The sequence below is a fragment of the Bos mutus genome, chromosome 5, assembly GCF_027580195.1.
Source record: "Bos mutus isolate GX-2022 chromosome 5, NWIPB_WYAK_1.1, whole genome shotgun sequence".
Classification (NCBI taxonomy): Eukaryota; Metazoa; Chordata; class Mammalia; order Artiodactyla; family Bovidae; genus Bos; species Bos mutus.
In genome coordinates, this window is record NC_091621.1 from 42,318,741 (window position 1) to 42,343,446 (window position 24,706).

The 24,706-nt window shown below is 43.0% G+C and overlaps 1 protein-coding gene across 1 annotated transcript; it reads left to right on the forward strand.

The window, feature by feature from the left end:
* The first annotated feature begins 5,387 nt into the window (after positions 1-5,387).
* Positions 5,388-22,014, forward strand: TMBIM6 (transmembrane BAX inhibitor motif containing 6). The gene is made up of 10 exons (XM_070370731.1): positions 5,388-5,498; positions 12,602-12,689; positions 13,061-13,169; positions 15,819-15,939; positions 17,151-17,199; positions 17,307-17,404; positions 17,606-17,685; positions 18,174-18,274; positions 18,819-18,894; positions 20,004-22,014. Exons 2-10 carry the CDS (start codon positions 12,634-12,636, stop codon positions 20,022-20,024), a joined length of 711 nt encoding a protein of 236 aa, XP_070226832.1. The 5' UTR covers positions 5,388-5,498; positions 12,602-12,633; the 3' UTR covers positions 20,025-22,014.
* Positions 22,015-24,706: the final 2,692 nt, after the last annotated feature.

A 24,706-nucleotide genomic window follows, 5' to 3' on the forward strand; every position in this document is an offset into this window, starting at 1 on the left:
AGGCAGATTTTTTACCATCTGGGCCACCAGGAAAGTCCAATGTTTATACAAGTTTTGGACAAAAAAGTCCAAGTTTTTTAAAAAACTTTCTAAAACCTGTAAAATGTTACGGAAAAAAGCCCAAAGAACTTTCTGGCCAACCCAATATTTAAACAATATATACATTACTGTTCTGAGTGTTACTTTATATTTAAGTCAGTTGTACCATTTTGGGTGTAGCATTATATAATTTGTTTTCATTCATATTGTGTTGAAGATGTGTCCATGTTGATACATATGAATCTACTACATTTGTTGTAGCAGCTGCACTGGTTTTTCACTGTGTAAATTTGTTTCTCAACCTTTCTTTTGTTATTTTCCCCAAAGAGAAAATTTTGTTAACTACCAGTTATTAAATGAATAACATTCAATTTTAATTTAATTTCTTCCAACAAGAGAAAAAAAGTACTAAGGAATAAAATTTTCATTGGCTAGAACTGAGCTTTGGGGAGTTCACAAACCACAAGCCACACCTAAGTTTCGGCCCCCTAAGAACCAATTTTCACCATTTTCAGGGTGATATTTGCCCCTGTTGAGAATGTATGGTATAAATATACCATGTTTCTAACTTTTTGTTGCAAAGAAGAGTTTAGTTTTATATTTTTATGCATACGCATTAAAATATTAATATATCCCTAGAAGTTATGAGGTATGTTCATTTAAGCTTTGCTGCTGCTGCTGCTAAGTCGCTTCAGTCATGTCCGACTCTGTGCGACCCCATAGACAGCCTCCTACCAGGCTCCTCTGTCCCTGGGATGCTATGCTAAGTCACTTCAGTTGTGTCCGACTCTGTGTGACCCCCTAGATGGTAGCCTACCAGGCTCCCCCATCCCTGGGATTCTCCAGGCAAGAACACTGGAGTGGGTTGCCATTTCCTTCTCCAATGCATGAAAGTGAAAAGTGAAAGGAAGTCACTCAGTCGTGCCCGACTCTTAGCGACCCCATGGACTGCAGCCTACCAGGCTCCTCTGTCCATGGGATTTTCCAGGCAAGAGTACTGGAGTGGGGTGCCATTGCCTTCTCTGGTCCCTGGGATAGATCTTGTTAAATTGTTCCCCAAAATGTTTATGACAGTTTTCCATTACACCAGTAGCATATTATTTTCTGTTTTTCCACTTCTTTACGAAAGCTGGAGTTATCAGGCTTTTTGATTTTGCCAATCTATGTAAAATGGTCTATCATTGTTTTAATTTGCATTTTGCTAAATACTAGTGAGACCGAACATACTTTCCTTTGTCTATTGACCATTTGGTTTTTCCCTTGGGTGAACTGCCTGTTTATACCCTTTGCCCATTTTTACATTGGTTTTGGTCTTTTTCTTACTGATTTGTAGAAAAAACACACTTGTCCATGCCACCCCATGACAAAAACCAACAACCACTTTATTAAGCCTATGGAATCTATGAGATAGGAATTTGGAGAGGACACAGCAGGATATCAGCTGGGAAGATGAATTGCTAGAATCATCTGGAGGCTGGGATCATCCAAAGACTTCATTGCTCACATGTGTAACATCTGGGCTAGGATGACTCAAAAGTTGGTTCCATTGTGACTATTGATGGGAGAACCTATACAAGGCCTCTTCAAGTAGCTTAGACTCACAGGCTAGTAATTGGGTTCTAAGAGAGTCTTCAGAGAGTATTCCAAGAAACAGTGCTCCAAGAGAAACAGGCAGAAGCTGCATGATATTTTATGACCTAGCACTAGCAGTCACACAGCAATACTTCTATAGTCTATTATGGGAAGTAGTCATGAGCTCGTTCAGATCCAAGGGAGAGGGAATAGACTTACTCTGTCGATAAGTGTCAAGCATTCAAGGCCATTTTAGAAAAACTACCCCAATTATGGCTCCAGATTCAGCAATTCCACACCTAGGAATAGGCCCAAGAGAAATCAAAACATATCTTCACACAAAAGCTTGTACATGACTATTCACAGCAGCATTATTGATAATAGCCAAAAAGTGTAAACAACCCAAATGTCAATGGATGAATGGATAAACATCCCTTCTCAGCATGTCTTCTCTTATACTCTTTAAACCATAATCCTAGCATTCTCAGACTGTGATCTCTTTCAGTGTTAACCACATCCCTACCCTCCACATATCAAGGATAGAACAAGAGGCATAATGTCATATGTGCACTCATTTGGCACGACTTAAGACTGATGTGGGTGGGAACACGGCATCATCACAGCATTCAGAAACAGAAGAGGACATTAGTTGGGAAGGCCTTTTGACACTGTGGACCAATAGTTTTAAAAGCACTCAGAAGTGATCTTGGAGGAGAAAGGTGGGGCTACTCCCAGAGGACTGCTTGACATACATTCCACAGTCTTTGAAGGAGATGCAGTGAATGCCCTGGATGTCAGTGGTAGGATGGGTGTGGGGTGGGGTGGTGGGGGTGGCTTGTGTGTGGTGATGTACAGAAGAAGAAATGCCTGCGGTCACTCTGTTTCCTCTGGTGCTATGGACCACACACAGCCCCACAGTCAGAACACAGACAGGAAAGGATCAATACAGGGACCCATACACACAATTCGAGCCCAAGGCTTAGTAGAAGACTCTTGGCAGCCCAGAGGCCTCAGTTCATCTTCTGTCTGACCCCCAAGTAGGCCTATCAGCATGATCCTGGAGATCCAATCTCATGGATTCCACAAAAGAAAAACTATCCTGGCCAGCAAGAGTGATCAGGCTGCCCTCTTGGGGCAGAGACTTGATCACAGGGCCTTGGGATAATGCTATAGACATGAGTTCCAGAGTTCCTTGGGCATCCTGGAATTGGAGAATCCCATGAAGGGGAGAAATTTGAACAAGAGCTCAGCAGGACCCGGATCTGGGCTGAACCTTGATGCCATAACTGGCCCAGATTGGCCCCAGGCACATGAGGAAGACTTAGAAAATTTCTAGGAAGGCCCTCCAAAGCATGAGGCCCTCTGAGGCATGAGACGCAGAACAGGGCTCTGGTAATAAGGGTATTATTATAAGGAAGTGATTGTTATGCAACTGTGAGGATAAGTTGTAAAAAGGGCTTCCATCTAGTTGTCTCTGCTTCTGGGATTGCTCTTTCTGGAAAAAGCCAGGCCTCAAACTTGAGGACATTCAAACAGCCCTAAGAAGGAACGCATTTGGAAAGCTTCTAAGGTCTGCTACCAACAGTCAGCACCAAATTGTCAGCCGTACCTTGGAATAATTCCTCTAGCTTCAGTCAGTCCTTTGGATGACTGCATCCTTTGTTGACATCTGATTGCAACCTCTTGAAAGACCCTGAGCCAGAAATGGAGTGAATAATCTATGTCTTCAATGAATGAGTAACCTATGTCAGTATATACTATCCAGGCCAAATTCTTAGCAACCTCTTGTTCTAGGTGGATAATTCAGTATTAGCCTGACAAAAGGTTTCTTGTGCCTTAAGTATAGAAGGACATAGTTACTGCTATACCTTAAAGGACACCAGTACAGATGTAAAAACTTCTGCAGCAACCTGTGTAGATCGAAGACCAGGAACCAGATAGGCCCTGTTCCCAAGCACTTTAGCCCCAGAAATGTGACAGAAATTAGAGTGGAATAGGGACAGAAATCTCAAGGAAGACTGATAATACATATTTTTTCCACTCTGATGGAATAAGGTTCAGAGTAAACATTAGGTTGCACTACAAAAAATAAAATGTTATTGCATATCTGAGTTTGTGTTCCAAGAATCATACCCTGCCCATTTGTATTCTTTATGAAAAAAGATAACCATTTTACCCTTCTAGGGAATTCCCTGCCAGTCCAGCAGTTAGAATTCCATGCTTTCACTGCCCAGGGCCTGGGTTCCACCCTGAATCAGGGAGACGCTGCCAAAGAAAAAAAAGGAAAAATAACCTATCCTTCTAGAAAGCAGTTTCCTAAATCTTTCATTCTGATTTGATATTCACTGATGAAATCCTTAATCTAAATTTCTTCCCTTGTTTTGCTAGAACCTTTTCTGTCCAGGGGCTTGTTTCCTTATTTGTAAAATGAGGGTCAGGGGTGGATCTATGCTTTGTACAGCCCAAAACATCTACAATTGTAGAGCTGTATTTCAGAAAAAGAATACAAAATTATGTAATAAAGTCAATATTTATTTAGAATAAGAATATTAATAAATCATTACAGATTTTAAAATAATGACAAAACCACAAACATCACCACAATCAAAAAAATTACATTATTATTACTAACTGGGAGGGATTGGGGGCAGGAGGAGAAGGGGACGACAGAGGATGAGATGGCTAGATGGCATCACTGACTCGATGGACGTGAGTTTGAGTGAACTCCGGGAGTTGGTGATGGACAGGGAGGCCTGGCATGCTGCAATTCATGGGGTCGCAAAGAGTCGGACACGACTGAGCGACTGAACTGAACTGAACTGCTTGCAAACCACTTTAAGCTTTTTTTCTTTTTCTACTTTTTTTGGCTGCATACTTTTTGCCTCTTCGTATGACCATGTTGTATTATTTTTGTAGAGATATTAGAAAAATAAATCAGCAAAAAAAAATAGTTCTGAAAAAAACTGATAGTGTAGAAACTTTTTAAAATCAGTTTCATAACTCCTTACTGTAAGTTCTTGTGCAAGTATTGCTTAGGAGTCCTCGGAGAGCTCGAGCCCTTTGATCTTCCATGGCTTAGTTTCTTCAGGGCTGTCAGGGCAGCTCGGCCAGACAGCCACCCTCGTTCCCCTCCCACCCATCGGACTAATAATATCCACCTCCCCGAAGCAAGGTGGACAGGGAGGTGGTCCTGGCAGCCCGCTGGCCCCGCCCACGACCCCAGATCCACCATTAAGGCTCAGAGAGGGACTTTCAGGGTGGGCTCGTGCGTCCGATGCAGGACTGGGGCTGTTAATTCTTCCTCGCGTTCCTGGAGAATTCACTGAGCCTCCGTAGGTGTTCTGAAGTTTAAGCTTCACTAGATTCACGGTAAATTGGCCCTTGTGACAGCGTTTTTCTACGTGTTTTCTGAATCTGTTTCCCCCTTTAACATTACATGACAAGCCTTAAACCAGAATCCTGATACTTTTGCAGCGCTACCTCACGCGTTTTGCAGGCTGCATTAGTTGCCCTGTGTTTTGGGTGGGGCCTGCCCCTCTTCCCTTTGTCCACTAGAGGCGGCTTTGGACCGCGACCCTTCCTTACTATGCAGGAAGAAGGTGGAGGTCTTTTGCAACGACGCTGGTTGGCGGCTAGAGTCCTGATCGACAAGGGAGTTAAGCAAATAGCTCTGAAGTAAGTAGTCGTTGTTTATGCACGTACAACCAATGGAAGGGCAGAAGTGCAATCAACGACCAATGAGGACTGGCCTTAGGCCGAATACGGAGGCGGGGCTTCCCTCGAGGGGCGGGGACGCAAGGTAAAGAGTCTGGAGCTGACCCTGGGAGCGTCAGAAGCACATCCGGTGTTAGAAGAGCTGTGTGGGCTCCTGAGAGGCGGGTTAGAAGGTATGTCTGAAGCTAGGAGTGCGCAGGCTGGGAGTGAGAAATGGAAAGAAGGTTAGCAGTTATTGCTTGAGAAAGAGTGGAAGTAGTCACCGTTTTCGGACGGACTGCATCCTGGGGGAACTGGGCCTTGCTCGGCCGCTGGACTCCGGAAAGCTAGGCGGAGAGGGAAGCGAGGAACTACAATGGCGCATGCGCAACTGTACCGTAGCAGGGGAGAGGCGGTGGGCAAGGTTGCTGGGTCTTTGCGCGGCGTCGAGGCGGGGATTCTGCGCATAAATGTTATCGCAGGCCCCTTTCTTGGCCTTCCTGCCCCGCCCAGGCCGCGTCCCTCCTTCTGCTCCGCCCAAGTGTAAACTGCCTAGGCCTAGCCTCGATCCCTTGAATTCGGGGCGCGTTTCCCCCCCCCCCAACCCCTTCCTTCGGAGGAGAATGAAAGCGAAACCTTACAGGCTTGTGGTCATCCCAACCCCTCCCGACCGATTGCTGGCCTGCTGGGAGGCCTCTGGCTAGGCTGCCTGTGGGTGAGGGGCTGGGGCTTGGACTCGGGAGTACCTGGTCCGACAGGCTGCCCTGTCACGGTGGGGCGGGTGATGCCACACTCTTTTGTGACATGGGAGGCACCTTAGTTACTTGGAAGCCAACAGCAGAGGCGGGAGGTGAGGAGAGGCCAGGGCTAGGCCTGGTTTGCCAGCCCCGCTGGGCAGCCCCGCTCTGACCTGATTGGTTACCTTTGGACAGGTGAGGTGGCTTTGGCTTTGCTGGGCCTGGGCCTTGTGGGCGTCTTTCTCAAAGTTCGCTCAGGAAAGGCGTCATCGGGCAGTTTTTTGTTTTTTCCCTTGGACCTACTTGCTGGAGCTGTGGTATTTTTGTGTATTTATTAAGTGAGGAATTGCAGCCCGGTGCCTGCCCAGGTTGCGTTGCCTGCTTCATCAGCCTTTCATTGACCAAACAACAACAAAAACCTTTCTGAACTTGAGACTCTGTTCCAGCAATAGTTTAGTTGTGAATGTGTAATCATGCAGAAGAGCTGACTATGCCTGAAACATAGACAGAAATTTCAAGGTTAAAGGTTAACGGCAAATGGGCTTTTCTAGTTAATTATTTTTTTCAAGTTTATCTTGAATTTTGGTTGAATGTGTAGTTTAAGAATTAAGTTCAGGAAAGATAAAAATTTCATAACCACATTTCTTATGGCTTCTGCAAACACCTTTGTGTAATTACTTGACTTATTCTCTTCAGTGTTTTCTTTTTCCTCGTCTAATGTTTTTTTCTGTCCTTGCTTCAAGAGTATGTTGACATTTAGATTTTCTGCCATTTTCCTCCAGTGGAGTCAGAATGGTTGAAGCCTTGAGAAGTGCAGTCTGTAGTTTCCCTTTTCCATTATTTTGTTGTGGAAACCTGGCTTAGTACCCTCTTTCTTTCCTTCTCTCCCTTCTCCCCTGTTGATCCACTGAAGTCTCACTCTCCTAAAGAATAGGAAAGGTAAAATTAATCCAGATATTTGGTCAGCCATTTCCAGGTTTTTTCCTGACATATGTGTATGGTTCGTATTTACTGTAGAAATGCTGAAAAATACAGAGAAAAGTATAAGAGGAATCGGGATGTGTTTGTTGTCATAGTTGTTTTACAATTTCTCTTGACCAGCAGCTGAAACTGCTTTAAGGAAAACTTGGCTTTTCTGTTGTCGGGTGTCATATATAAAGAGCACTAGAGTTTACCTAACTGGTCCTGGCTCCACTGTTAACTTTCTGACGTTTGTCAGCACTACTGTCTGTTCAATGTCCACTGTAGTGTTTAATACTTTACAGTAATTTCACAGAGATTTTCTTATTGGCATTCAGTGAGCTTAATAGGGAAGGTGTTAATCGTCGTTCTCTCACAGATGAGGAAGCCTAGATGACCTTAGGTAAAGTGATTTCCCCAAAGTTATGTGGTAGACTATGGCAGGAGTGAACTCCGGGAGTTGGTGATGGACAGGGAGGCCTGGCGTGCTGCGATTCATGGGGTCGCAAAGAGTCGGACGCGACTGAGTGACTGATCTGATCTGATCTGATGGCAGGACTTGTAACTTCAAATCCAGTGTTCATGGTACTATTATGTTACTTTTTTGAACTGTCTTTTTAATCTTTAGAGAGGTACTAATCATTTTTGTCCTTTCTTCATGTGTATGATGATCAAAGGGGATAATGTACATAATACAACGCTTTGAAAGTTGTAAAGTTCTATATAAATGCAGTCAGTGGTATTGTTACAGGAGGTACCGTTACTGGCCTGAAGAGTTTCACTTTATTTCATAAACTACCCAAGGGTATTAGTCTCCTCTGGGAAAACACTGAATATTCTCTTGATGCGTTATCTTGCTAAATTTTTCTTTGCTACTTTGATTTGGGTGTAGAAACTGGTAGAAATGTCTTTCACTCCACCTTGCTCTCCTCTAGAGTTACTAACCAAATTGTATGGAGTAGCTTTTATATGACACATACACATTTTTGTTTTCAAAAAACAGTATTCAAACCAAGGAGAGAAAAACTGTAGACTGGCTTTTAGGGCCACTTGAATGACCCTTTAAGGGAAGTTCCTCTCTGAGCCAGCTGAGAAATCTTGATGTGTGGTTGCAACGCTTCATTAGATAGTAGCATCTAGATTTACTCTGGAGATTTAAGTGTGGGGGATAGCAAGATGAATCACATGCAGGTTCTTAAAGTGATTACAACAAAATGTGTGAGAACAGTTCCTGCACAATTAACTGGAATCCAAAACACTTGGGGAAAAAAGAGCTTTAGGAATGAGGGTTGAGTGAGTGTGCCGTTTGTCCTAATCTATGCCTGCTCTCACTTGGGCTAAATACGGTTTTATTGGGGAGGGATTGCTGGTTTATACTGGAGGATGATTATGCATTTAGGACATTGAGACCTTCTTAAGGCGATTCAGTGTCTGTCAAACAATTGTGCTTTAGTGAGGGAGATTTAGTAGTGTCAGCTTGATGCAAAAAAATAATTTATTGAAGGCAATAGGCATTCCATCTCCAGTTACTTGTTAGGTTCTGAGGCAGCCTCCTAGAGATGCAGTGTTACCTGATCCAGGAATTTTGGTCCAAGTTAAGGGATGGGCTGGGACATCTGGAATCCAAATCTAGGACAATCAGAGCTCAGCCCTAGCTGAGACAGAATTTCTTGGATTTCCTGAAACCAAACTGACCTGCCTCCTAAGGGTAGCAAGGAAAACATCAAGCTAATAAATAACCATTTATTTCATCAAATTCTTTGCCACATCAGACGATCACTTAGTGGTTATTAGACTGTCTCAAAACACCTTTGTGGTCCTGGGGGACAGGAGAGACAGTGTAAATGTACCAGCAGAGAGACATGCCATTTAAACCTTTTAATCGGTAGTTAGCTTAACCAGGTTCCTTTCAATTCCAGTTTATAATTTTCCTAGACTCTCCCCTCCTCCCATTTAATTTTACTCTCTCATTGTGTAACTGTTAAGCCTTCAGGATATAGTTAGTTATTGGATAATATATATTTTTTTAAGTAAAATACAGAGTGTATATAAATTAGGTCTAAGATAAATGTCTTCTAAAACTAGACTTTAAAAAAAGGGAAAGCCACCACCTGTAGCCCTGTGAAGGGTGTGTTTGGAACATCTGTTAAATGATTCTAAACAAATTAAAAAAAAAAGGGGGGGGAAGTCATGCACTGAGGACATGAGAGTAATGAATTACACTGGTAACAACAATGGTTAACATACTGAGCTGGTCTTACGAAAAAAAGCACTACTCTGAGCACTTGATTTGTATTCTCTCGCTTAGTCCTCATTCCTATGAAGTAGGAAATATTAAGTGTTACTATTTTACAAAAGAGGAAACTGAAGCACAGTGAGGTTAAGTGCCAGAAACTTGCTGCATCATACAGCTAAGGAAGTAGCCAGGGTTCAGAGGCAGCTGGCCATGTTAACCACTGTTCCAGGGACATGGTTGTACAGAGTCTACAAGCTATTTAGTAGGAAGAACTGCTAACAAAAATTACTGCTCCACCCCCCCCCTTTTTTTTAACATGAGATTTTTCTTAAGTATCAATCAGATCCTTTTGGATGTGTGGGAACAGGATTCATCTGGTTGAGTTTACTACAACAGGAATAAAGAACCATATAATTCACACACTGAATGTTTAAATCAACGTGTGACCAATGTTTCTTTGACTTAATTGGTTTAATGTTGTTAAATTGTATACACTGAGGCAGCTTCTGTGCTGGCTCCAAAAGTCAGCAAGCTTTTTTTTTTTTTTTTTTATTAGAATGCTAAATGCATGGTTGTTTTGCATAGCTTTTGGCCACTTGGCCATGTTTCATTTGCATTGTACTTAATATGTGTTAGAATAAGATTGAGGAGAATTTTTTTTTTTTTTTTTAATTTAAGGCTTGGCTGTTATGTTTTAGAACAGGTTAAGGGAGATGCTTAGAATAAAACAGATTTAACAGTATGTGAGAAGACATAGGTGTTCTTTGATCAGATTATCTGACTCCTGTCTCCCTCTGCCTGCCCCTGCTGCCCTTCCTTCCTCAAACCAAAGCAGACCTCATGAATACCGACTCAAAGCAATGTGTTCACTTAAGTTTTTCTTTCTTGGTATAACTATGCAATGTTTTTGGTGCCTCTGGCAGAGAGGCTGGCCTGGGAAACCACAGGTAGTGACTTACAATAAAGCTTTAGCAATGTATGCGTGACCAATTTTGACAAGTTTTGGTATTCTGCTTTTCTAAGGATGAAAGCATAAAATGAGTCTCTGAATTAAAGAAATTTAGTTATGATTAACACTTGAACATTTACTTCTCATTTACAAATGCAGTGCAGGCAAATTTCCCATGAGTCTCAGAGGCACTGTCCACTTTACTGTTTCAGATCGGAGTGTAGAACTGTGTACGAGTTGGGGTCCAGAGTGAGACAAACCAATGCTGGTATCCATTCTGTAATGGGTTTCAATGTATGTTAGGGGAAATCCTTTATTGAGTACCTTTTTAGATACTTGCAGTATACTTTCCTCCTTTATTTTGGTAAAATACACATAACATAAAAATTATTTTAATGTGCTTTTACATTTTATTTATCTATTTTGATCGAGCTGCTCGGCCTGCAGGATCCTAGCTTCCTGACCAGGGCCTGAACCTGGGCCCTTGGCAGTGAAAGCATGGAGTCCCACCAGACTTCAGGGAATTCTTTGTACTTTTTTAAAAGCAAATTTTTAAACAAAGATTTTCACTTAACTGTGGGGGCCCTCTGGAATGTTAACTGAGTTACTTGGTTAATGGTTTTGAATACTTCAAGCTGGGCTGAGAACTGACTGTTCCTGGACTGAAAATACTTTTGGTATGGGAGCTGCTATTTTTGAGTTATGAATGCAATTTAATCTTGTTCAGCTGAGTTTACACAGGAACCACTGAATGTAGGTATCTCTTCTCTACGCTTCTGAGCACAGGTAGTTAAGGCTAAGATTGAAAACTGGTGCGTTTTGTCTGTCTGGCAAAACTTGTAAGAACAGTTTTAACTCATTACTTGTCTGTATGTTAGTGTCTATTTGGAACAGACCAAGAGGAAACTGTCATATGTTTCCTTGATTCAAAGTCCTAACTTTTTTCCCCTCTGATTTTAACAGTTCTGAAGTTGTCATATACACCTTGTCATATTTATTAAATGTTTACTTTATTGCATTTTCCCTATAAAATTGCTACTACAATTGCTGTTTACCTTTGCATCTAGAAAATTTGATAATTACATATTTCACTTAAATTTTAGAGTTGATAGATTTAAAAAAACTTAGAGTTGATAGTAATGGTGGAAAACTAGTTTTATTTAATTAATTAATTTTTTAGTGATTTTAAATCACAAGACACTAAATCATGGAGAAATTCTTATTTGACACCTCCTTCCCTATCTTAACAACTTTTGATGACTTTGGTTTTTCCATCAGCAGTTTTAAGAGAGAGAGTACCCCCTGGGAAATGCCAAAGAGCAAACTGCCATTCTCCCCTCTCACAATTTCCACTCAGTGGGGTCTGGTTACAGAATGTTGGCCCTTTCTGACTAACAACCTCCAGGGTATTTGAGGATTTAACCCCCCCTCCCCATCCCCACCTTTAACTCCTGAAATTGGAAGCAAGAGGCACTCTAGCTTTGTTGTAAGAGAAACTTAGCTCTGCAGGTTGCTTCAGTGCTGTTGCAAGTTCTGTCTAGGGATGTCATTAGGGCACTTAATGGAAGCTTTAAACAAAGACACTTTCCAGATGCTGGATTCTGCCATCCTATAAATGTATTCTCTAGAGGGTGGATTCATCATGGTTATGGAAGGCTGTGGTTGGCCGTGCAACAGCCTGCAATCATTGCACCATCTCGATCAAGAGGGCCAGAGTCCCGTGACTTAGAGGTGAGGGGAATGGCTTTAGTAGGTTCTGGAGCTTCTCACTGTATCCATCCTTAAGAACAAAACTGAAGGTGCTGTTGAGGTGAGTAGGGATGCCGGTGAGAAAGGAAAGAGGAAATCAGGAAGCAAGCCCGCCATTGTAGTTGTTTTCATTTGTGAGAGAGAAACCTCAGGGAACAAATGGTAGCAGTGCCTGTGAACTCTTAAGGAAGGCCCAGGATTCCTCAGGAAGTTAGTTTGGGGATTGTAACAAAAAAAAGTTTCCTTCTTTGTTTCTCCAAGAAACAGAATGTCTTTTAAAGGGGCAAGTTACCTAATGAAAAAATGGAAATCGATTGCTGGTAATGAAACAGTTTGGGCAGAAGATGAGTTTGTCCCCTTTAAATTGGTTGCATATGATTGCAAATGTGTTCTAGAAGGAAATATGTAAAAATGAAAATGGTTGTGTTAGGGCAGTGGGATTTTCAGATAACTTTCATGTTTCCCAACTCGTATGTTGCTGTTTTTCATAACAAATGCCTGTGGCTGATTCATGTTGAGGTTTGACAGAAAACAACAAAATTCTGTAAAGCAATTATCCTTCAGTAAAAAGTAAATAAATTTTTAAAAAATCAAAAGAAAGTTGTTTGTTATTTTGTGTGTCCCTGTATCTTTCGGATAACTTTTCTTATATCCTTGATTCCACAGAGCGGAGGCTGTGTCCCACAGACACTAGCATCATGAATATATTTGATCGGAAGATCAACTTTGATGCACTCTTTAAATTTTCCCACATGTAAGTGCTTTGACCTTGACTGTGCTTCCTTTTACGTTTCCTTTTATGTCTTTTTTCTTTTCCTTTTCCTGTTGTATTAACTTTTGCATGTATGAACTAACATATTAACTTCGCTAGAGTCCAGAGGCTCTGATAAAAGCATCCAAACTCTTAAGGGCTGCTGTGTGGTCACTGAAAGCTAGTTAGTTATTATAGTTTGGGTACTGATTGTTAATTCTGGGCTGTGGGGCCTTCCTCACAATTTAAGATTTTCTGTTCTTTCTTTATTGTATTAAAACTTTCATATATTCCCTGAGAAGAAGGAAAATTATTCTTAGCTTAGAGAATAGATTGGTCCTGGAGTGATGGCCATTATTAACCTTCTTTCCTAGAACCCCCTCGACACAGCAGCACCTGAAGAAGGTTTATGCCAGTTTTGCCCTCTGTATGTTTGTGGCGGCTGCGGGGGCCTATATCCATGTGGTCACCCATTTCATTCAGGTAAGAACAGTTTTCTCCTCTAGTCGCTGTGGCATAAATTGCATTAGGAAGAAACGAGCTCAGCAGGGTGGTACAAGCCTGTGTCTCTCCGTAGTCTTTTTCAGTAGTTTGGGATCTGCACCCAGCCAAGTGAAAGTCATTCAGTCATGTCTGTCGCTTTGGACTTTCTCCAGGCCAGAATACTGGACTGGGTAACCTTTCTCTTCTGCAGGGGATCTTTCCAACCCAGGGATCGAACCCAGGTCTCCCGTATTGCAGGTGGATTCTTTACCAGCTGAGCCACAAGGGAAGCCCAAGAATACTGGAGTGGGTAGCCTATCTCTTCTCCAGTAGATCTTCCCAACCCAGGAATCGAACAGGGGTCTTAACTAACTGAGCTATCAGGGAAGCCCAGCCAAAACCAGTCATGAATCAGGACATGCAGAGCCATTTACTTTTTCTGGCAGTTATGCCCTGTCTAGGTACTGAAAACAGGATGTCTTGACCCTGACACTGAATGCTGAGCTGCTGACGTGCGAGGCCCCCGCGCACTGAGTACAGACTTGACATGCATGCTGGGGTGACTTTGCACAGTAACCTTTTTATCTGTTCTTCCATTCTTCCTCTTTTTGCCCGAATGACTGTGGAGTACTTGGATACAAAACACTGACTGTATGTTTAATTTCCAGGAGAGACAGGGTTGAGACCTTTAAGGACTTGGTCCATTTTATTCTATGATACAACGCATTTTCCTTTGTTGAGGGAGAGTTTGAGTTTGGCTAGCATCAATAAAAGGAACAGTTGAGGAAAAACCAGAAAGTTTGAGGCTCACTAACCAAGACTGGTCCCTTTTAGAGTTGTCCTTTTTAATGTAAATATGGAGATGTAATTATGTTGGCATTTGCCACAGCTGGGGAGTGGCATGCTCAGACACCCCAGTGCTCAGGCATCTGGCAGAAGCTGTGTGAAAAATTACTTTGGACACTCAAAGATAGAGCTTTGATCCTTCGAGTTTAGACCAAAACATTGTACCTTTTAGGCAACAGTGGCCCTTTTGGTTTCTGGTCGTGTTGGCTTTTTTAAGTGAGACACAGTCATCCTCATTATTTGTGGATTCCATATTTGTGAATTCACCTACTTGCCAAGATTCATTTGTAACTCTAAAATCAGCCTTTGTGGTGCTTTTGTGGACTTTTGCAGCCATACACAGAGTGGCAAAAAATTTGAGTTGTCCGCTGCACCATGTTCTAGCTGAGATTGAGCAAAGCAATACTGCCTTCTTTCAAACTCTCATACTGTCAACAAGTGTCCTTTTCATAGTCTATTTAGTGCCACATTTTTTGCATTTTTATCATTTTTGTTGGTGATTTTGATGTTTAAAATGGCCCCAAGCATAACGCTCAAATGTCTGGTATTGCTCAATGCAATACTGTGATGTGCCTTCTAGAGAAAATACGTGTGTTAGATAAACTTTGTTCAGGCATGAATTACAGTGCTGCTGAGCACGAGTTGTGTTAAAGAGTCAGTACTACATACCCAAGTGTCTTTAACCAGAAAACACACATTCAGTAAGGTTTTGTATTTTATTTAGGCCAGTTGATAAAAATGTTGACAAGACGCTCGAAAGAATTACACCTTCATTTCCTCCAGGAGCATTTGTTGGGTATCACTGATTCATTGCTCACAGTGACTGTGCAGAACATAACTACTGTGAACACTGAGGATCGACTCTACCTTTAAAAGAAGGAAGGAACTTCGGTGTCTGCATACATCTTTAATTATTTTTTTCTGTCTCTATTGCCTGTTACTTTTCCCATTTGCTTTAAATTTTTTTTTCTTAAACTAATACATGTTCACCATAGAGAATTTAGAAAACAGATTCGTTAAAGAAGGAAATATAAAACCCTGTAATCCCATCACCCTAAAATAACTCTTTAACGTTTTGGTTCCTACTCTGTCTCAGTTCATTCACGCTGCTATAACAGAATACCATAAATTGGGTGGTTTAAACAAGAAACATCTCTCAACAGTTTGGGAATTCCATGATCAAAGCACTGGCAGATTTGTTGTGTGGTGAGGGCTTGCTTCCTGTGTAAGTGGCCACCTTCTGTGTCCCCACATAGTAGAAGGGGCAAAGGAGCTCTCTGGAATCTTTTATAAGATCATTAATCTCCCTTCAAAAAAGCTCCACACTTGTGACCTAATCACTTTCTGAAGACTCCACCTCCAAATACCATTACATTGGGGATTGGGATTTAAACGTGAGTTTTGGGGTACATGAGTACACGGTCATTCAGTTCTCTCTCTCTATGTGTATTTGTGTGTGTATGTTTTAAAGGGATCAAAAAGAGGTCATCCTACTTAATTCTGCAGATTGAAATGTTCTTTAAGCACCTGTCAATTTTGATTCATCTTTTCTGTTTCTTGGGCAAGACTCATAATTTGACTTGGGTAGTTCTAGTGGATGGACTGCCTCCAGCATCTGTCATGGTTCTAAGCCTGTTCCACAAGGCTTTTGGTTTTTCTCCTCTGCCTTCACTGCCTTTTCCACTGCCTCCAGGTTAAGATCAAATATTAGGAAGTTCAGGTGAATATTTTAATCCAATAAAGTCTCCTGTAAGATAAATTTGATAGTTTCAAGTATTTAATTATTGATTCTGGATCTGACAGGCTGGCCTGCTCTCTGCCTTGGGCTCTTTGGGGTTGATGATTTGGCTGATGGCAACACCTCACAGCCATGAAACTGAGCAAAAAAGACTGGGACTTCTGGCTGGATTTGCTTTCCTTACAGGTATGTTTGGGATGGCTCTGATTTTTGAGGGAGCGACACTGTATTTTAGTATCTCTTTAAACCAAGGCCCAAGATATGTATATATTCTGATGCATCCCAATTGGCACACTGTATTATCCTGTCTTGTATTTGAGTGTGCCTTGTATTCCTTTCTTATTTCATATAAGTGCATCTTGCTCCCCCATCCAGAGGGTAAGCTGTTTGTGACTTGTGACTATGACTTCTACTTTTGTACCCAAAAATAAGCATTCATGTGCTTGAATGAATGAAGTTTAAGAGCTTAGGTAGCATGACTTGTTAACAGTGGACATGGGACTAAACAGCGGCCTGAGAATCTGATTTAATGAATTAAGGACTCAACGCTGGCAACTTTCGTAGGAGCATCTGTTCTGAATCTTGCAGACAGTTCATTAAAGCCATACATCGAGATTCATCCTACAGGGCACTTTGCTGATTCTCAAGAAGTACAAGCACAGCTCTTCTAGAATAATCATTAAGGAAAACAGTTCAAGCCTACCTAATAAAAATACTCACAGAGCAACATTTGAGTTAATACAACTTGTTCTGAGTGCGTCTAATCTGTACAGTGTTGAAGAAATTGTAGAAAGGAAGGGATTTAGAGATTAGATTTTTAGATCAGGAAAAGCTGGTTTTTGAAAGTGTTAAGAGGTGGGATGAGCAGAAGGAGAGGGCATGGCCAGAGTAGAGGAAGTGTTTGGAGCTGGGACAGGTTTCCCTCCTGTTGGCAAGTGTCCACCTGCAGAACCGGTCTGGCCTTTTCTGCTACACAGGGAGTCAGTCTGCATGACTACAGGTTGTTGGCCACTTTTCACCACTTTGCTCTTTATCCTTTTCTTCTATTCTGATTCCTGATCTGGCCCACATTACAGTCTCACATCATTGCTCTTCAGAATTTTTCAGCCTTACAGTTTAGCTTGACAATGTTTGAACTCCCTGCTTCATTTCTCCTAATCTCTGTTCCTTCTGTGTCATCCATGATTTTCAACCAAGGACTTGGTTTTGCAGCTCTGTCCATAAATAATTTAGTCAAGTATATGTTCTCTGGAAAACAGTTGAGGATGGAAGGGAGGGAGACTGAATTATCTTAGTCCACATGTTTTGTTTTCTAGGACTGTAGGCATGCCCATGCTATTGATTAATCCTTCAAGAATTGGTGTTTATTTTATGTTCTGGGGCTTTTTGTTTTCTAGGAGTTGGCCTGGGCCCTGCTCTGGACTTGTGCATTGCCATCAACCCCAGGTAACTATGTTAGTAGTGTCTTAGGTCTTTCTACCTTAATGAAGATACCTTCTAAACAAAGGTTATATACCTGTAGCCCTTGATATAACGGCCTTTTCCTTTAACAGCATCCTTCCCACTGCCTTCATGGGCACAGCAATGATCTTCACCTGCTTCACCCTGAGTGCACTCTATGCCAGGCGCCGTAGCTACCTCTTTCTAGGAGGTATGTATGAGCTGGAAAACAGGGAGAGGATCTCTGCTTTAGCCAGAATTCTCCCTGGGACCCTTTCCCTCCCTCCAACTTGTAACTGTTGGGTTGAGAATGACAGCCTCTGTTTTGGGGGAAAAAGTAAAGAATGGCTTTAATGAGATTGCTGAACTTTGTGTTAGCTTTTCTCAAGGTGGTTTTTGTCTTCCCTTCTAGGTATCTTGATGTCGGCCATGAGCCTCATGCTCTTGTCTTCCCTGGGGAACCTTTTCTTCGGATCTGTTTGGCTTTTCCAGGTGAGATTTGCATATAACTTTCCAGTCCCCATTTACCTTGTGTTTCTTTTCCTTGTTTAATCTCCTAAAACCAGGATAGGCTAGGAATCCTCCAAAACTCTTATCTTCATGGGCAGTGCTCTTGAAGCCTCCCCACTCACCCTTTCAGAGTGGAGCCTTCTGCTCCAGGTCAAAGTACAGACTGAACAGGGGTTGGGCATTGCAGTGGAGATGATGGTTTGCTCAGAAGTCATTTTTCTAAAACCAGTCCAGCAGTGGCTTCTTGTTAAAATGATCAAAGCTCTTTCAGTGACCTAAAAAAAAATAAGTGCAGAATTGTGCTTGGGAAGGTAATATGGTCTTCATTGTGGGCTTCAATTTTCGTGAATGTTTATGTCTGTAGGGTTAGTGTTTGATGTACTTTGAAGTGACCAAGGACCAGAGAGAGGTATGACTGTTCTTCTCTACAATGTCTACCACATGGTAACATCTCATTCTTCTTTTGCCAGGCAAACCTGTATATGGGGCTGGTGGTCATGTGTGGCTTTGTCCTTTTTGATACTCAACTCATTATTGAAAAGGCTGAAAATGGAGATAAAGATTATATCTGGTGAGTGTGAAAATGGTCTTTAATAAGTATGGAGGAGGAGGCTACTCTTCAGCGGCTCTTTCCTGAATCTCTGGGATGATCTTTTGTCTGACTCACCTTTCTTTGCACATTGGTAGGAATAAGAGTGGACCAGGTGGCACTGGCTGACTTACGTGGCCAGCCTACCAGGGGTATACATGATGGAATATCCAGGGTTCTGGAACTATCCATTAGAAAGCATTGTCTTTCTCAGTTCCTGAAAGACATCAGATTTTTAAAAGTTGGACTATTGATAGATAGTTAATTATCTTATCCTTTGAATAGTGGTTACCTCTAGGCAGACGAGAGGGAGAGGAATGTAACAGTCTAAATTTTCTTCTTTCTGTGCTTCATGGCTTCATGGAGTCAAAGAGGGTCTGAGACAATAGGGTACTTCGTTGGTGGTAGGGTGCTGGTGAGGTTGACTCTTGGGGTTGGGGTGAGGTTTTTATGCCCTGTACCTCTGTGGGCTTGTGGATAAAGACACATGGAAAGTGCAGTTTATAACCTGGTGGTTCTCTTTCAGGCACTGCGTTGACCTCTTCTTGGATTTCGTAACTCTCTTCAGAAAGCTCATGATGATCCTGGCTATGAATGAGAAGGTTAGCACCACCCGAAGAGGAAAGACGGGCTCCTGAGCTCAGCATCTGTGTGTCCTTCAAACCTGAGAGCTTGCTCACACTGTGTGTGGGCCCAGGGTACTTGTAAGGCAGGCCACTGCATATGAGTTAAACTAGAAGTCATTAGCTGTTGGATAAAAAGGAACAAGTAAAGACAATTCTGTTTTTTTTTAGAAAATGTCTCCCCAAGATTAGTATCAGAAGGAAAAGAGCTTCAGTGGCAGCAAGAAACAATTAGTATATATGAAGAATTTAAAGGCTGTAAAGATAGCTTTGACTCAAAAAGAGATCCTAGAGGATTTGGATGAAATGACAGCCAGCTTTTTTATCTTTATTTCAGAAATAGGCCAGTTGTATCCATTTGTTGGTCTAATTTTTTTTTTCCCAAGTGAGGTATGCTAGGTAGGGTTAGTGAGGAGCAAGCATTGTCCACTCCAGTAGTAGGGGAACAGCTGAAAGCATAGCCTTTCTTCACGGAACTTAAAATGGAACAAGGGACAGTGCAGCAGTGGTGGGTGCTGGCGACTGGATAGGATTTGTGGCCCCTGTCTCGGCTGTGCCACGAATGGGCTGAGCACGAAGCCAGCCTCCCAGTTTCGGTCCAAACAACTTGCCTTTCTTTCATGTAATTATACACTGGGCTTCCACCCCCATGCAGTGAAGAGTTTGGCTGGACTGGATTATTTTGCATGTTGGCTTACGCCCAGGATTTATGTTTCCGTCTCAGGCCTAATGGAAAGTTGGTCTTGGCCTCTCATTTAGTTCTTTTAGGATAGACTGCCAGTCTGCAGCTTTTGGTGGTGGGTATCTGAGCTGTCACGGTTGTGAGTACCAGGAGTGGTCAGGCAACGCACCTAGCTTCACGCCGGTTAGAAGCGGGAGCGAGAGCGTAGACTTTTTTCTTGTCAAGTCTGGCAATTTGGGGGACTGCCAGTGGAAGACGGTTAAGCTTTAGCTCCTCCTACACCAAAGTAGCTTCTCTCCTTCCGTCTTACAGTACCTAATCAAAGGCAGTCAGCTGTTGGCTCACTCGAGTTTTAGCTTAACTGTCAACACCAGAAGTTAATTGGGTCATTTTCCTCCATTTCTAGGATAAGAAGAAGAAGAAGTGAAGCAGCCATCCAGCCTTCCCCAATTTGACTTCCTCTCCCTCCGCCCCTCATTTCCTCTTTGCACACATTACAGGTGGCGTGTTCTGTGATAATGAAAAGCATCAGAAAAGCTTTTGTACTTTGTGGTTTTCTCTATTTTGAATTTTTTGATCCAAAAAACTGATTAGCAGAATATAGTTTGGAGTTTGGCTTCATATTCCTGGGGTTTTTCCCTGCTTTCGTTTTCTGTCAGCCCCCACCCTTAGCCCCTTCCTCTCCTCAAGCAGCCAGCCCACCGTGAGAAGGAGCAGGGTCTGCAGCAGAGGCAAGCTCCAAGAGTCCGCTCTCCGGCCGAGCTTCACCAAGAGGACCTGGACTGTTTGGTAAAGACGCCTCGGCCCTTCCTTCCTCAGCGTTGTTTGGTTTGTGCACAGTTCCTGTGGGACTAGGAAGTGTGTTTTCCACTGGAAAGACTTCTGGTCCCATTGTTACTTGGGCTCATTGTATCTGAGCTGTCAGCCCCTACAAGGAAAAAGCCTCTTCTGGTGGATGCTGAGCTTCCTCTGAGCTGCTTAAGTCTCCGCTGGTCTGGCAAACACACCTTTCTGCCTTGCTATCACAAAAGGAATGTGGATTTGTGTATGTTCCCTTCCCAGTCCCTTATCTGATCCTCAGGGAATCTGCCTGCTTTCCTTCCATGGGGATGGGAGGATTTCAGTACAAAGGGAAATTCTTGTCAGGCATTTATGAAAGGCTGATTATGTATGGCAAGATATGGAAAATTCCCAAACTGTCCCAGTGTGGTTTTTTTTTTTTGATCACTATCTTAATTACTGAGTGGCCTCTATTAGGTGACTATGAATAAGGATCCCAGGAGAGGAAGGATAAGGAAGGGGCATGGTTGTGCCTCTAGGGTGATTGTAACTAATCCTGCCATACAAACCCAGATAAGGACCCTCTTGAGGCAGGAGAGAGCAAAATCTCCACTAACTGCATCTTTGTTTAGACCAGGGGAACCGCCTGTGATGACTCAGGAGGCAGCATTCAGAACAGTCCTTAGGTGCATTTTTGTCTTATCCCACCTGAGCACTAATAAGTAGTATCAGGCCAGAGATTTGGGGCAGTCGATAAATGTCCGTTTTACAGATGCACTTTTAGGTTTTGGTCTGTTCACTGATTTCTAGAAGTCTGTAGCTGCCTTTAGGCAGGGGCCGCGCGACCATACCCCTGATTTCCTGCAACTTTCTGTTTGCAGGTGTAGGGGGCAGTACTAATGGGGATCACCAGCTGCTCCCCATGAGCTGCCACAGTCAGCTGGCCCGGAAGGGCAGGCAACCTTGGGAATGGTTGTGGCTTTGGCTGTTCACAGAGCTTCAGCCTAAGGAGGGCTGGAGCCATTGAAAACTCATTGCTCGTAGGACACCATTTTTGGCTTTCCTTGTTCACAACCAGTATACAGTTTGACCCAGTGGCTGCTGGTTCGCAGCGTACCACATCACCGTACCCTATGAGACAGTTGTGTTGGCAGGCCGTGTGGTTCCTTGAGTGGCATGCCACCCGGAAGAATGGCTTGCTTCTGCAGAGGATGCTGCTGTGATTGAGCTGCTGTCCCCAGCCTGTCACTTGACATTTACCAGAAGGAATTTCCTTCCTATCAACCCCCCACTAGCAACTCTCCATAAATTTGTTGATTCTCTGCTAGGCCTGAGAATCTGAGTTACATCTGAAGCCGAACTCCACCTCTTGTGCTTTTTTGCTTGGGATTAAAGGAGTTTTTCTTTTAGAAACAGTGCCAAGAATGACAAGATATAAAAAACTACTTTTAAAGAAAATGCCTAACAGGTTTTTAATACAGTAATCACTGTAGTTATCACTTTCTTTTCTAGTTCCTTGGTTTTCAGCTCAGGCTGCATTCTCTAACTCATACTGTGAAGACAAAGGTGTTTTTGATTCAGAAATATATGAAATCTACATAGTCTTAATTTGTAAAAAATAAAATTCCTTAACCTTTTCTGGTGTGTGTGTGTGGAATTCAAGGCTACAGCTGAGTTTGAGGTGCTGTTGATTTCTTGTTCTTGGGGCTGGGAGTGGGACAGGATTAAGTTTCTGCTCTAGGTATCAATAGAAACAAAGAAACCCCACTTAGGCCTCCCATTCTTGTAGACCCAGCTTGCCACAGGTGTTGGGAATATTCTGTGTTCCATACACAACCCAGGCCTTTATTGCAGGGAGCTCATGGCAGCAGCATGTATATCTGATTCCGGAATACAGCCAAGCTTTGAAGTTTGAGGCTCAGATGGTGAAGAATCCACCTGCAATGCGGGAGACCTGGATTCGATCCCTGGGTTGGGAAGCGCCCCTGGAGCAGGGCATGGCAACCCACTCCAGTATTCTTGCCTGGAGAATCCCCACGGACAGGAGCCTGGCAGACTGCAGTCCATGGTGTTCCAGAGTCCGACGCAACTAAGCACAGCATGTAATGGAAAAAGCATCACAACCCACTCATTATGCAAGTATTCATGGTTGCCCAACTGGGCCAGGCTCTGTTCTTGATGCTAGAAATCAGTGAAAATAAAAATCCTTGTCTTCATAGTGTTTATGTATGCCATTAAAAGCCAAAATTTGCATTCCAGTTGCTCCATTTTGGCTCGCTTGCCCTCTGCTCAACAGCTTCCTGTTAGTCTGACTGCTGGCTGAGGCTCCAGCTGCGGTGGAGCAGGAAATAGGAGGGGCTTCAGGGAATAGTTCCCCCTGCCACCCAACCCCAATCTTTGTAACCAGAGCAGGGCAGTGAGCTCCGTTTTAGTCTCCCAACCTGCCCACCAGTCACAAGTTAAAATTTTAAGAGATGATGTAGCTACTCATTCCAGGCCTAACAGGTCTGCAGGCTGATTTAGAGTGGGGAAAGTCTTGATGGACGTCAGAAGTGGAAAGGTGTCTGTTGGGAGAGGAGACAGTCTCCTGACCAGGCAGGGAGTCAGACGGGGCGTCCACCTGGCACCAGGTAACAGGCTCCATGCTGGGGGTAAAGATGGATAAGGCACTTACTGCTATTCAGTCACCACAGAAATGCAGGGCCATGGGACAAGAGAGAGAGAGCCCTGTGCCCTGATTCAGGGAAAAGTGTGTAGGAAGTGGTATGTGAGCAAAGGTGAGATCTCAAAGATCGAGTCAGAGGTTAAGATGGGCAGTGCTGGGAATGGGCCTTTTCAGGTCGAGATTAGTATCAGAAAATGCACAGGAGTGTGATTCAGCATAGGGTGCACTGGGGGCTGCAATGGCCGGGTTGTAAATTTTGAGAGGACCAGGAGGACATGAGGAGGAGGAAGGGAACTAACTAATTTAGGGCCTGCCTTTGGGTGCTAAGGATCTGGCCTTGTCCTGAGGGCAGCTGAGAGCACTGAAGAGCTTGGAGGGAGGGAGTGGTTGGATTTGTGTCCTCACATTTCAGGTGGCTACAGAGTAGAATGGGGAAGGGGCTAGTTGAAAGGCAACTATTAGAGTAACACCCAGAGGTGGTCTCTCACGTGTCAGTAAAAGGAAGCAGAGCTCCTTGGAAAGACGGTGCTTAGAGGTCAGCCCAGGAAATGTACAAAATCAACCTGGAACATAATGTTAGGCCAGAAAGCAAAGGAACTATCAAAAATGACTACTGCAGTATCATTCAGAAGGACTCGGGGGCTAAAGAGGCTTCTTTTGGCCAAAGATGGGATAATTTGAGCATCACTAAGAATTATAAGAGTAAAGGGTTGAAATCAAATTTTTTAAACTCATAAGTTCATGATGATATTTTTTAAAATATTGATCACTTTTGGTGGATGCTAGCTGCTGCTGCTAAGTGCTTAGTCATGTCCAACTCTGCAGTCCCACGGACTGTAGCCCGCCAGTCTCCTCTATCCTTTCTTTTCTGTATAAACTGTACTTAAGGGTAATCAAAAATAAGTTCAGGTTTCTATAGACGTATACCAGCTAATAGATGAAGAAATTAGAAGATTGGTGGTTTAGCTGCTAAGTTGTGTCCAACTCTTGAGACCGCATGGACTGTAGCCCGCCAGGCTCCTTTGTCCATGGAATTTCCCAGGCAAGAATACTAGAGTGGGTTGCCATTTCCTTCTCCAGGAGATCTTCCCCACCAAACAACTGAACCCAGGTCTCCTACACTGCAGGCAGATTCTTTACTGACTGAGCTACCAGGGAAGCCCCAGAAGATTAGAATGACTTTTGTAAACCTCTGATGAAATAATGAAGCTGGGTGATGGTAATCAATAGCTACCAACATCATATTAAGAGACAACCTGACATGCCTCCTGATGAAAGTAAGCAACACGACCAATAAAGGTTAATTGCAAAAAAAAATAGTTGAATCTCAGGCATATTAGGTTCTAGATCTACATACCAGTTTATGGGAAAGACAAGCGTCAGAGAACTATGTAAATGACATCATGGGGAGGTGGGCAGCAAAATCTAGTAAAACTCTAAGGACAAACAACCTGGTTTCTTTAAACAACAAAAAGATGAAGCAAGAACCAAAAAAAAGGAGGGAAAGAAATCTAGAAGTTGAGAGTTATGAGCCAGGGATGGGGTGGGGGGAGAGGTGGGGGAAGGGGTCACATGTACGCCTATGGCTGATTCACGCTGATGTATGACAAAAACCATCACAATGTTATCATTATCCTCCAATTAAAGAGTTTGAGCCCTATCAA